General features: G+C 44.7%; 1 protein-coding gene across 1 annotated transcript in view; it reads right to left on the reverse strand.

The window, feature by feature from the left end:
* Nucleotides 1-8,846: 8,846 nt before the first annotated feature.
* LOC104982152 (protein-lysine methyltransferase METTL21E) overlaps nt 8,847-12,347 on the reverse strand; it is a 16,093-nt gene continuing 12,592 nt past the window's right edge. The window contains exon 5 of the mRNA XM_010831468.1: nt 8,847-9,704. Within this exon, the coding sequence (XP_010829770.1) occupies nt 9,244-9,704 (461 nt within the window). The 3' untranslated portion in view covers nt 8,847-9,243. The remainder of the gene's footprint in view (nt 9,705-12,347) is intronic.

Raw genomic sequence — 12,347 nt, forward strand, 5'->3', positions numbered from 1 at the left:
ATTTAAACAATCCCTAATGAAGGCAGCCGGCTCCACATATTTATCACATTACACTGTGCTGTATTTACCCCTTACCGCTTTGGGTGCATTTGCATATAATCTTTCATAATTCAATTCACTCGTTTAAATCATTTCTTTTATATTCACTTATTTATTCAGATGGGAAAAGTTCATTGTACAGATCACTGGGGCCCCCCAGTGGCAGCCTTTGATACTGCCAGCCTCGGATTTAATACCTGGAGTTTTGCAGAAATGGTACCCACTCAAATCCTTAGCTTTTCACCTGGTTGGTAGAAGCAAAAGGTAGCATCAATTCACGCTTTGTATCTGAGGTGGATTTTATCGGCATTGGAGCTGAAATGTCCCCAGATGCTCTGGCTTTCCTTTCTTGCATCTATGAGACTCCACACTCGGGCACTTGCTGAGCAGGTCAGCGGTCTTCAGTACCTACTGGTCAGTGCACACACCAGCCAGGAATGGATGCAATAAACAGCAGAAAAGAGAAACTTGTCCTGAGATTCCTCTTCCTCCATAACCTTGAGGTTTTTCTCCCTAGAGTTTCTGCTCCTACCATCCCTCCTTTGAAGTTGTCACTGCCCAGAGAAGCTAAGTCCTGCCGGGAGTTTAGATACAGCCTTCTTCCTCCTGTTTTCTGGAACATTCTGTGTTCAGCAGCAACGGGCAGGGTCCTCGGGGCGGAGCCCTCGAGGACAGCCCCTGACAGCTGCCCTCCGCAGGAGTCACAGAAGCAGCACCCCTCCCCCCGCCCCGTCTGCATCTCCTGACATCCCATCACCGGTCCAGGCCTCCAGCCAGATGTGGGGCTTGCTTCCTCGGCAGGGCCGTCCTCCCGGAAACCACAGGGCCCGGCATCGGGTGAACCACAGGCCGGTGGATAACGGAGGCCGTTTCCACTTAGCCAGGCACTTTGATATCCATCCAGTCTCCCCAGCACGGCCCCTGTGCACTCTGCTTGGGCTGCAGAAGTCACGCTGGTGGGAAGACTGGAAAGGTGCTTTCCGGGAACCTGTGTGTGTGCCTCACCCCGGGCTCCGATGGTGCTGATGCAGTGAGGCTGGGTCAGCAGTGACCGCCCCCGCCTGTGACAGCCCGTAAACACCGGTGTCACTGACAGATCGGGTGATGCTCTAAAGTTCAGCCCCGCCCCCTTGGCCTTTCCTCGCCCGAGGAGTCATCCGAGGGCACCAACTGCCTTCCCTTCAGTCCACCTGAGCTGTTTTTGTCACAAAGAAAAGCACTAGTACAGTATATTAACGCATATATATATGTTATTTAGAAAGATGGTAACGATGACCCTATATGCAAGATAGCAAAAGGGATGCAGATATAAAGAACAGACTTTTGGACGCTGTGAGAGAAGGCGAGGTTGGGATGATTTGAGAGAATAGCATTGAAACATGTATATTACCATCTGTGAAACAGATCACCAGTCCAAGTTCGATGTGTGAAACAGGGCACTCAAAGCTGGTGCACTTGGACGACCCTGAGAGATGGGATGGAAGGGAGGTGGGAGGGGGTTCAGGATGGGGGGCACATGTACACCCGTGGCTGATTCATGTCACTGTATGGCAAAAACCACTACAATGTTGTAAAGTAATTCGCCTCCAAGTAAAATAAATAAATAAAAATTTTAAAAAATTCACTCGGTTCAATTCAGTTCAGTTCAGTCGCTCAGTCGTGTCCGACTCTTTGCGACCCCATGAATCACAGCATGTCAGGCCTCCCTGTCCATCACCATCTCCCGGAGTTCACGCAAACTCATGTCCATCGAGTCAGTGATAACATCCAGCCATCTCATCCTCTGTCGTCCCCTTTTCCTCCTGCCCCCAATCCCTCCCAGCATCAGAGTCTTTTCCAATGAGTCAACTCTTCGCATGAGGCGGCCATAGTACTGGAGTTTCAGCTTTAGCATCATTCCTTCCAAAGAACACCCAGGGCTGATCTCCTTTAGAATGGACTGGTTGGACCTCCTTGCAGTCCAAGGGACTCTCAAGAGTCTTCTCCAACACCACAGTTCAAAAGCATCAATTCTTCGGCGCTCAGCTTTCTTCACAGTCCAACTCTCACATCCATACATGACCACTGGAAAAACCATAGCCTTGACTAGACTGACCTTTGTTGGCAAAGTAATGTCTTTGCTTTTCAAAATGCTATTTAGGTTGGTCATAACTTTTCTTCCAAGAAGTAAGCTCTACCCATGTTTAAATTAATTGATCTAACATTTGTATGATATTCCTTGCAAAGAAAAATTTAAGCCTTTACTGAGTATATATATACATACATTTGTAAAAGCATTCTTTGTGAGGTACTGTGAAAAGGAGTTCACAATGCAGATACATCTCAATAGTACCCCACTTACACTAATTTGCTCAGGAGGCAAATAAAGACAATATTCAATAAACTAGATTGCTCTGAACTAGGCAGGTTAAAATTCAAATGCAGGATTTCTGTGCCCATCTCAGAATGGAAGATGAACACAGGGCAGTGCCCAAAAAGAGCACAAACTTCAGTGCCTTAGAAACCAAGGTCCCTATCCCAACCAGACACAGGTGAGTACCCTTGGAGAGACAGCCCACTCTCAGCAAGCCTCAGTTTCCTCCTGTGTAAGATGGGCTAATGCCACCAGGGTATTTACTGGAGGTAATCAATGAGAGGCTCTGCCTAAAACACCTAACACCAGAGCCCAGAGCATGAGGGTGCCACAAACGGAGTTGTTTCAGCACGGGTTACTCGAAGCTACAATTTTTCCAGCAAGTAGTTCAAAGGGGTCACTGTCAGCTGCCCAGAAAACCCCCCTGCCTCCGACTCCTTTCCCAGCTGCAAGTTATTCCTCCAGGAAGCCCTCCCTGACGCCCTGCTGGTCGTTTGGCTCTCCTCCTATCAGCACGCGCGACACTGCTCTGAAAGTGTGTCCGTTTCCCGCCACCCGTGGACTTCGCGGCATCCGCCTGTCTGCACCGAACTTGAAGCTTCCAGGAGGGCTGGGCATCTACCTTGTTCACTATGCGTCTCCAGCCCCTGCTCAGCATATTATGGGATTTCCGTAAATACAGAATAAATGAATGAATAAATGAGTGAATGAATGACAGCCATTAGATGGCTACCTAGAGAAGAAAAAATATCAGGAAAGTAAAAGTTTTGCATTCTTATAATTGCCTTTAAGCCTCCTTGAATTGCCTTCAAAATATATGAAATCTGAGCTTCCAATAGCTCTAGCCTTTTCCTCCCCTCGCTATAAGAATGTGCACATTTTTATTATTAACATATATTTATTAGAATAATTGTATAATTATTCCAACTAATTATAATCATATTCATTATTCCCAATTCCTCTTTTGAATACATGATTATAAAATGTGTTTATCATGTTTGACACCTTTCTAATTCTTAAATTGACTATGTATTAGTTACAGAGACCCTAAGGAAGAAGGAAATCCTTGGTAGAAAAGTGTTAATAATTTACTAGTTGCAAACTGTACTTTTACCTCCAAACACCAGGTGGGTACAAAAAACATTGCTCATGTTTTTTAATCTACAAATTTCTTACATTTTTACGGCCTGTTCTTTGGGCTTATTTATGATGGTTTGGGACAAAGAGACAACCTTTGCCATTATGATTTATATTCTTCCAACAAAGGAAACACAGAAAGAGATAAGAAATCCAAATTAAATCATGACACTAAAGAAAAAAAAAAAACATGAAGGTAAGGGGCTGAAATTTTTAAATCAAAACAAAGAGGAGTACAGACAGACTGTGGACAAAGAAAATAGGAAAATTTCAAAAACCTAAGCTACAAAATCTAGCACTTACCAAATAAAAGTTTTCAGATGCCTTATGTCCTGCATTTGTGACATTATGAACTAATGCCTGCTGCTGCTGCTGCCAAGTCACTTCAGTCGTGTCTGACTCTGTGCGACCCCATGGACTGCAGCCCACCAGGCTCCCCCGTCCCTGGGATTCTCCAGGCAAGAACACTGGAGTGGGTTGCCATTTCCTTCTCCAATGCATGAAAGTGAAAAGTGAAAGTGAAGTCGCTCAGTCGTGTCCAACTCTAGCGACCCCATGGACTGCAGCCTACCAGGCTCCTCCATCCATGGGATTTTCCAGGCAAGAGTACTGGAGTGGGGTGCCATTGCCTTCTCCGGAACTAATGCCTACCCACTAAAATATTTTATATGCCTTATTTTAATCTTACTCAGCTTGTGTTGTTGTTTAGAAAGCCTAACAATATATTTTGTTATGGTAAAATGTTAGCAATTAGCAGCAGATAGCCAATATTTTCCTTTTTTTCCCCCCATTAATGCTATTTATCAAAAAAAAATTGACCTGGACATCTGTTTTCATTTTTAGTGATGCTTTTAAGCTCCTTGATGGTTGAGCACCAATTCTAAAACTTGATTGGATTTCAAGGAAAGACAACTGCCTTAGAAACAAAGAAACTGAGATAATTGAGAAGAAAAATTCCTGCCTTTGAGCCTTCTCGGTATAAGCACTGTTGATGATAGAGGCCAAAGGCTAGGTCAATAGCACAGGCAGTCAGTGGAGTGAGCACAGCAATCTAACCATAACACAGCTATACCCAGGCTGAGTAAACACTCCTGTCCAGCCCAGGAACTCCTAGTAAAAGGAGTTAATATGACTACAGAACTAACTGATGCTAACTAAGGCCCCTAAGACACACGGTCCCATTAATTCGACCACAAAATCGTACAGAACACAGACTTGGATTATGCATGAAACTTGGAAGCAGAGCACATACTGACACTGGATTTGCAGGTAAGTATTCTAGACTTAATTCCACATCACAAACTCCAAAAAGCCAAAACCAAGACGAGGAAATCATGTGTGAACTATTTCTGGCCTCCATAAAGAAGGCATAGAGAACTGAGTCCACTCACAAACACACTCGTAAATATTTATGACACTTTTACATTTCGCTTTGCCCATACATTTTGTGAAAGCATTTACCTGCCGCACTCCCAGTTTTGTTTAGTATTGCCTTATAATTTGCTGGGAAAAAATGTACATATTTGACAATATTTTACTCCTTCCACATGAACTAAGTTAAAATGGAGTTAAGAAAAGAGGCACAATGTGATTAATTTTCTTCCGAACTTTTCATTAAGCTTACTTATCTGATCTACTTCAATTTGACTTTAATTCTTTTATATCTAGAACCCAAGGTCCCCAGATTGTTTTCAAAATTACTACATATAAATCTTTTCTTGTATCAAAATCTTACCCAGCGGACATACTTTACTACCAAAGGCTATTCAGAAATTACTTATCTGCATTGCTTAAAGCAAGTTGGACATGGTCTTTGTAGAGGCCAGGCATTCACAGAGAACACCAAGCTCCTGGAATCTGAGGATTTAAAGAGGGGGAAATTGTGTTTCCTCATCTTTGTGTTTCCTCATCTTTTTTCTTTCTGCTGTGGCTCCAGCTCTCCTAGGAAGTTACCCAATGCCACAATTCTTTATCCACAAAAGAGAACAAAATATTAATACAAATTGAAAACCAACATTTAAAACATCCTGGTGGACAAAAACTAGTACAAATGAAAGAAGGTGGATCAGTAAATTCTAAGACAGAGATTTGAGTACAGTATTTAGTTTGCTAAAGTCAGCTGGTACAGTCTGGGGACAAGAACTTTTCTGGTTACATGCATATAACAGAAATTTTAAGCTGCAGAGTACTACCAGCAAGTTCGTATGTCTACTGTGAAGCAATACTGATTCTCTGATAACCTCTATTAAAACCTTGACAGCATTCTCCTCCTATTAGAAACCCGGAAAGTTACTGCAAGCATTAGGCTAAAGGTTTTAAGTAACATAGTTTAACATGTCAAAAAGGAGAGAGAGAGAAAGAGAGAAAAACAGAACAAAGGGAAGTAAAGGCAAAATTCACAGTAAACTCCCTTGGATTAAAATTAACAAATTAATTCCTAGACAGAAAAAAAAAACCGTAAGATAGAAAAAAATCCACTCAAATTACATCTTTTGGAATTCAATTATTATAAAATTGAATCTAGAAAAGTGTGGAGAAACAACAGCAAAAAGATAAAAGTAGACAAACACGCAGAACGGAGTGAAGCAAGAGCGGCAGGGCACGTGGGTGGGTGTTAAAATTTGCAAGTGAGTGCTATAAACAGAATAAAACAATGGATATTCAGCATTGTGTTTGACAGATTGACACTTAAAGAAAAAAGAACTGTTTGGAGCCATATGGTAGGTTGGGTTCTAACAGTCTTTGGAAGGACATTTTATCTATTCTATCTAAAAATAGCTTAGCAGTGATATACAAACATTTTTTTGAGCAGAAGAACCTTTTTTTCACCTGCTACCCCAAGATGCATGCTGTGGCACCTAAAACCTCCCTCGAAGCCTCTGAGACAGCTTCTAGGAACCTTGGAACTCTGCTGACCAGTGCAAGGGCCACAGTGGCAGCAAATTCTTTCGGAGTCAACAGATCTAATACAATCGGGAGGAAGGACAGAACCTTTTAAAAAAACTACATCAAATGCAGCTGTGTCTGATTTCAGCCCGGCCGCCTCAGGGCTGGGCCCTTCTTTCACCCTGGGTTCACTGTCATTCCCTGCGTGAGCATCACAAAGCACCTCCCAGCCCACAGCTCGGACATTCTGTCCACCAACCCAGACCAAAAACGCCAGAGTCAGCATCGCATCCTATCTAGCGTGGGGAGAAGGCCGGCTGGCTTCAGACTCCAGTGTGTGCTCTAACACTGTCATCCGACTCTCTGTGTCCCCATGGACTGTACCCACCAGGCTGCTCTGTGCATGGGATTCTCCAGGCAAGAATACTGGAGTGGGGGGCCACATCCTCCTCCAGGGGATCTTCCCAACCCAGGGATCGAACCTGTGTCTCCCGCATTGCAGGAGGATTCTCTCCAGACTCCTCCAGAAACGACCCCTCTCGCCACCTCCAGGCACAGTCCCCGCTGTGAGCAGGCGGCCACCCTCTTGCCCAGGGACCCTGATGCCTGCCCGCTGGCCCCTGGGTCCTACTCAGTGATCTAGAAACTCTAGTTTCCAGTGATCACTCACACTAGTGATCAACCAGAGTGGTCCTTACACGGAGGGTTGACTGTTTCACTCTTCTCCAAACTATCCCCTGATCCTCCACTTGCCTGGAGAAGCCCAGCTTCCACAGTGGCCTTGAGGTAGTAGCCACCCTGACGTGCTCCCCGACCTCTCACAGCGACTCATCGCCTCACAGGCGCTGCTGGCAGAGGGCCTGGGCTGGCAATGCCCTGGGCCCTCCAGCACCACCTAACCCTGCTGTCACCTCCCCAAACCACAGCCTCCAGGGCCACCTACATCCAAGGACAGTCACCAGGTCCAGAGGCCCCAGGGAGTGGGGGGAACGGCTGGGCCTGCACAGCAGCTTGACCTCTGCCACTGCCCTGCTTCCTTCTGCTCTTTCCACATGTCTTCATCCCGTCCCAAAAAATGACCTGCCCCTTTACACCACCTCCGGGCCTGCCTCCCGAGACCCCAGCCTGCCACGAAAGTCCCACACGATCCAGCCCTGCCAGCGTCTCCGACCCCCGATCTTCCTGGTCTCCCCAGTTCACCCCGCTCCAAGCTCACTGGCCTTGGTTTGGTGTTTCCTCCTGAGGACCGGTGAGCTCCTGCATGAAGGTCTTGGCGCAGCTGTTCCTTCACCTCCTTCCAGCTCTGCTTAAGTATCACCTTAAACATGTGCATGCATTTGCTTACCTGTCTGCCTGTTGATTTCACTTGGAAGAAATGACTTCACTTACAAAAGAGTGTGAAAATGACTTTTTTAAATACATGAAGGCCGAGTAATGGAAAACAAACAAAACAACAACCAAAAAAACTCAGGGGTTCTGGACTCCACCCTGAGCCCCAGTGCCCAGCACTGGCCCCCTGCAGCTGTGTGGCTTTGGGGCAGGGACCACACCTCTGGCAGCCTAGGCCCCCTTTTGGTGGAGAGACTGATTTCACAGAGCCTCTTAGAATGGCCCCTGAGAGTTAGTTGATTTCTTGTATGTTAACAGGCTGTGAAAACAAAGGGCACGTAAATCCTGGTAATTCTGAAGAGATGACCCCATGAACCTCACATACCAAAAAAACCCACCGGGAGTACACTTGCATCCTGGCTTAAGGTCAGAGTCCTAGGAAGTGGCTTTTTGGCTCTACTCAACCATGAATAGACTGAGAACTTCCAGTGAAGTAGAAAGGGCTGGACGATAGCATTCCCAGGGCACAGAGCTGGCCCAGCAAACATCACCGAGAACCCAGAAGGGTTACGACCACTAGTCTTGTTACGTGGTACAAAACCCTAATATTTTGCTCTTCTTGCACTGACTCTAATTACTTCAGACTTTATTCTAATCTCTAAGGACCTGGCAGGGGGTGTGGGGTGGGAAGAAAGCACATAGGATTTCAAATATCTAGGTCTCTGTATGTTCATCAGAAAAGCTTTAAATGTTAATAACAGCCATATGTCTGGTTATTTGAGATTAGAGACTGAAATCTTTTCATGTGTATCTTCAACTCAAACTTTTATATTTATTTCTGTTCTTGTGATACAGAGTATCTGTACTTGGCTTAAAAATAAAACAATAACTCCCCCCAAAATCTCAGCTGTTTTTATGTGTTCTTCCATTCATTTTTCATTTACTGGAGTGAACTGCGAAATGTCCTTGCCCATAACCTCAAATCCACCAGCTTGATTGATTTCAGGGGTTGTGTTGGAGACCCACCCTGCCGAGCAGAGAAGACAGACCACCTGTAAGCTGGCACTAACAAAGCCACAGTAATTTCACACTGACCATCACACCCTATGTTCATCTTTTCCGATTTATTTGTGAGCTCACTAGAGTCCATTTCTTTATTTCTAAAGAGAGAATCACGTAAGCTTATGTGAAAGACACCATTATTAAAAACCATTGTTCATTAAAAACCATTGTTCAACAGTTATACCTTAACAATGACTGCACCATGTATTAAGATGATAATAATTAAAGATGGTGCTATAGAAAGATAAGGAAAGCAGACCTTGTCCTAATCAATTAGCACACAATGGCTGTGCGGTTCTCTAGATCCACATGCTACATCTGGGAACATCCCTGCCTGGGGTGAGGCGCACGCACGTGTGTGTGTGTGTGTGTGTGTGTGTGTGTGTGTGTGTTTCCCATTGAAATTCAGTGCTACATCAGATTATCTAGGGTCTTTGCTAAAGCAATAATCTACCAGAAATTGGCTTCGCTTTCCACATCCTCCTTTGAGGATAACATGCACTCTTCTGATTTTTCCTCATCGCTTTATACAACTTAATATTCAGGCTAGGGAAACTAGAAATCTCCTCCAGGTCAAACAACTGCTCAAATCTATCCACAAATTTATTTTCCTTCTCCAGCCTGAATTTCATGACCCAGAGGATGACGGTGGTTTCTTTGCACAGATGGTCGAAGGTAACGAGGAGTTCTTCGAGAAATGGATGAGCATAGACCACGTCGGCCGCCAGGATGTAGTCAAAGTTGATGGAAGCCCTGGGGAAGTTCTTGTCTAGAGCTACACCCCAGGAGAGCTCTTTGACCTGAGGCAGATGCTTAGCTTTTGTTTTGGTGTTTCGAGAAATATTATACTGCAGGTTTCCAAGTAACTCGGGTAAATCTGTGGCAGTCACGTGTGCGCCTGGGAGACAAAGGAGAGCAGGGAGAGAAACCTTCATGGGATGAGGTGAAGCCACCGGTTTGTGAGCCACCATGCACTTTGCAATTCGGCACGAAGGCTAGCCCCATGTCAAAGACAGTACACACAAGAGGGAAATGCCTTCAGAATGGATGCTAAGGTAGCCTCGCGCCTCCCCTTACACACAATTAGGTTCTCCAGGTATTGATGCTTTTACATCTGTTGCACTTTTCTGTTCTCCTGGGTTTTTTTTCTTTTTTTGGTCACTTTTGTTTTGTTATTCTTGCTGTTATTTTCTATTTATCTACTTAAAACATTAAAAGGAAGGGAAATTCAAAGGATTTTGGTATCCTCATTGGATTGAAACAATCAGATGTCACTGTTGAAAGATAAACGGGATCTTCCCTAAAAGAAACCTGAGCTCCAGTCATGTGAGACCAAATGAGTATACGTAACACTGAGCACCCCATCATTGACCAGGAAGTGCTTGAGTGTGAGAAGTGGAGGCAGGAGAGATGACTTCTCAGTGTCACTACACTGAAAGTATCGTGACACCCAGGTTCATGCCCATGGTTTCAGCTTGACCCCATTATAAGCCTGACGCTTACAACCTGCATTTGGGGCTTCCCAGGTGGCTCAGCAGATAAAGAATCCACCTGCCAATGCAGGAGACGTAGATCCCATTCCTGGGTCAGGAAGACCCCTGGAGGAGGAAATGGCAGCCCACTCCAGTATGCTTGCCTGGGAAACCCCATGAACAGAGGGGCCTGGCAGGCGGCAGTCCATGGGGTCGCAAGGACTGAGCGACTGAGCACGTGTGCACACACAACCTGCACAGACAGCTCATGCAGCCAAAGGTCACACACAGGACAGAATGCTCGGATGAAAACATCAAAGAAGCCCACAGTTAAAACTGAACACTGGCAGTCCTTTTCAGGAGAAAATTGTACACCAAAACTCAATAAAGTCTGTCCCCTAACATGAACTTTAGGCAGCAGGAGAACCTGAAAACAATGTGTAAATAAGTCTACAATTGTCTGAAATCTACATCAGACAAGGACAGGCTCGGGTAAGGGATGAGAGAACAGATCTGGAGGGGAATCCAGTTCACCCCAGACCAGTTTAGAACCCATTTCTCACCCATGATGGCAAATTTCTCTGGCTATTGACTCTGTTTCTGGAAACTATTAAAACGGGAGGGAAATAAACATTTCATTAGTAGAATCACAGAGATAAAAATCTCTGCATTCTAGTGTGTGTGTATAGGGTGGGAGGTCTATCAAGGTCAACAAATCTTTTTAAAATCTCAAGATAAGGAATGATTCCTCCCTCCACTGCCCTTCACCCATAGGAATATAAACTATCTGAAGGGGTTGAAAGAGGATGAGATGGTTGGATGGTGTCACCAACTCAATGAACATGAATTTGAGTAAACTCCGGGAGTTGGTGATGGACAGGGAGGCCTGGCGTGCTGCAGTCCATGGGGTTGCAAAGAGTCGGACATGACTGAGCGACTGAACTGAGGCGCTGGGGCTGACTATGAAGAGCTTCGTGTCTAGAGGTAAACACCACCACTGACCAAACAAAGCTTCCCTCTTCTGATGCTTGCGTCAAGTCACACAAGCACCAAAGGGACTGATTCTTTTTAATGAATGGACAACTTCCCCAAACACAAATTCTGCTCTTAGATGAGGACGCTTTCAGGTATAAATCCAACAGGACCTCTGACACTAGCCATACTAAGTGGGATGGTGACTTTCAAAGCAATGTCAAGACAGAGCAATTTATAAAAATAAAATATTTGGGGAGGGTTTCATGGGTCCTATATTTCTCCAGTGTTTTAGAAAGTTGTGAATTGCTAAATCTTGAACTCCTCTCAAGATTTTAGAGTGGCAGGTGTGCACTTCTGAAGATCAAGAAAATCAAGACGGATTTGGGCCGCGCACATCAGAGAAGGCAGATAAATTAAGGCTGTGAAATAGATAACAACAACAGAAAAGACTGAAGCAGGCTCAGACACACGTAGAGACCATCGCACATTTAGCTGGAAAAGAAGATGCTGGTGAAAGAACAGGCGATCGCAAAAGAAGAATGGAAATAACTGAGAAAATAAATCCAAGGACACGCGTGCCCAAACTTAGAAGCAGACGTGACTCCTGACAGTCTTTCTCTATTCCAACAGGTGCTTTTTCATAAAAGAAAATGACTTCAAAATCCGAAAGGAATATACCAAGTATACGGGGAGGTTGAAATGGGCTGAAATTTAAATAAAGAAGAGAGAGTCCGCAGCAGTCGGCTCTGCCTATGCCTCATATTTCCCACGTCCTCCAGCAGCCAGAATGCCAGGATATACATGCCGGCTAGAATGCACTTGTGACCTACACCCCAGGAGAAGAACTAATACAGCTTCCCAGAAAATTCGGAAGGAAACCAGTTAGGTGACTTTAACATCGTTAAGTTTCTTAATGAAGCCCATTCAAAGCTTGAAAGGGCTTGAAAGGGTTGAAAACAGGCCCTGATTCATGTTGATGAAGAGCAGAAACCAACACAGTATTGTAAAGCAATTATCCTTCAATTGAAAATACATAAAATTTTTCAAAATAAAACTAGAAATAAATAAATAAAAATAGGAAAAAACTAAAAGAT

This window comes from Bison bison, unplaced genomic scaffold, assembly GCF_000754665.1.
Source record: "Bison bison bison isolate TAMUID 2011002044 unplaced genomic scaffold, Bison_UMD1.0 scf7180017864527, whole genome shotgun sequence".
Classification (NCBI taxonomy): domain Eukaryota; kingdom Metazoa; phylum Chordata; class Mammalia; order Artiodactyla; family Bovidae; genus Bison; species Bison bison.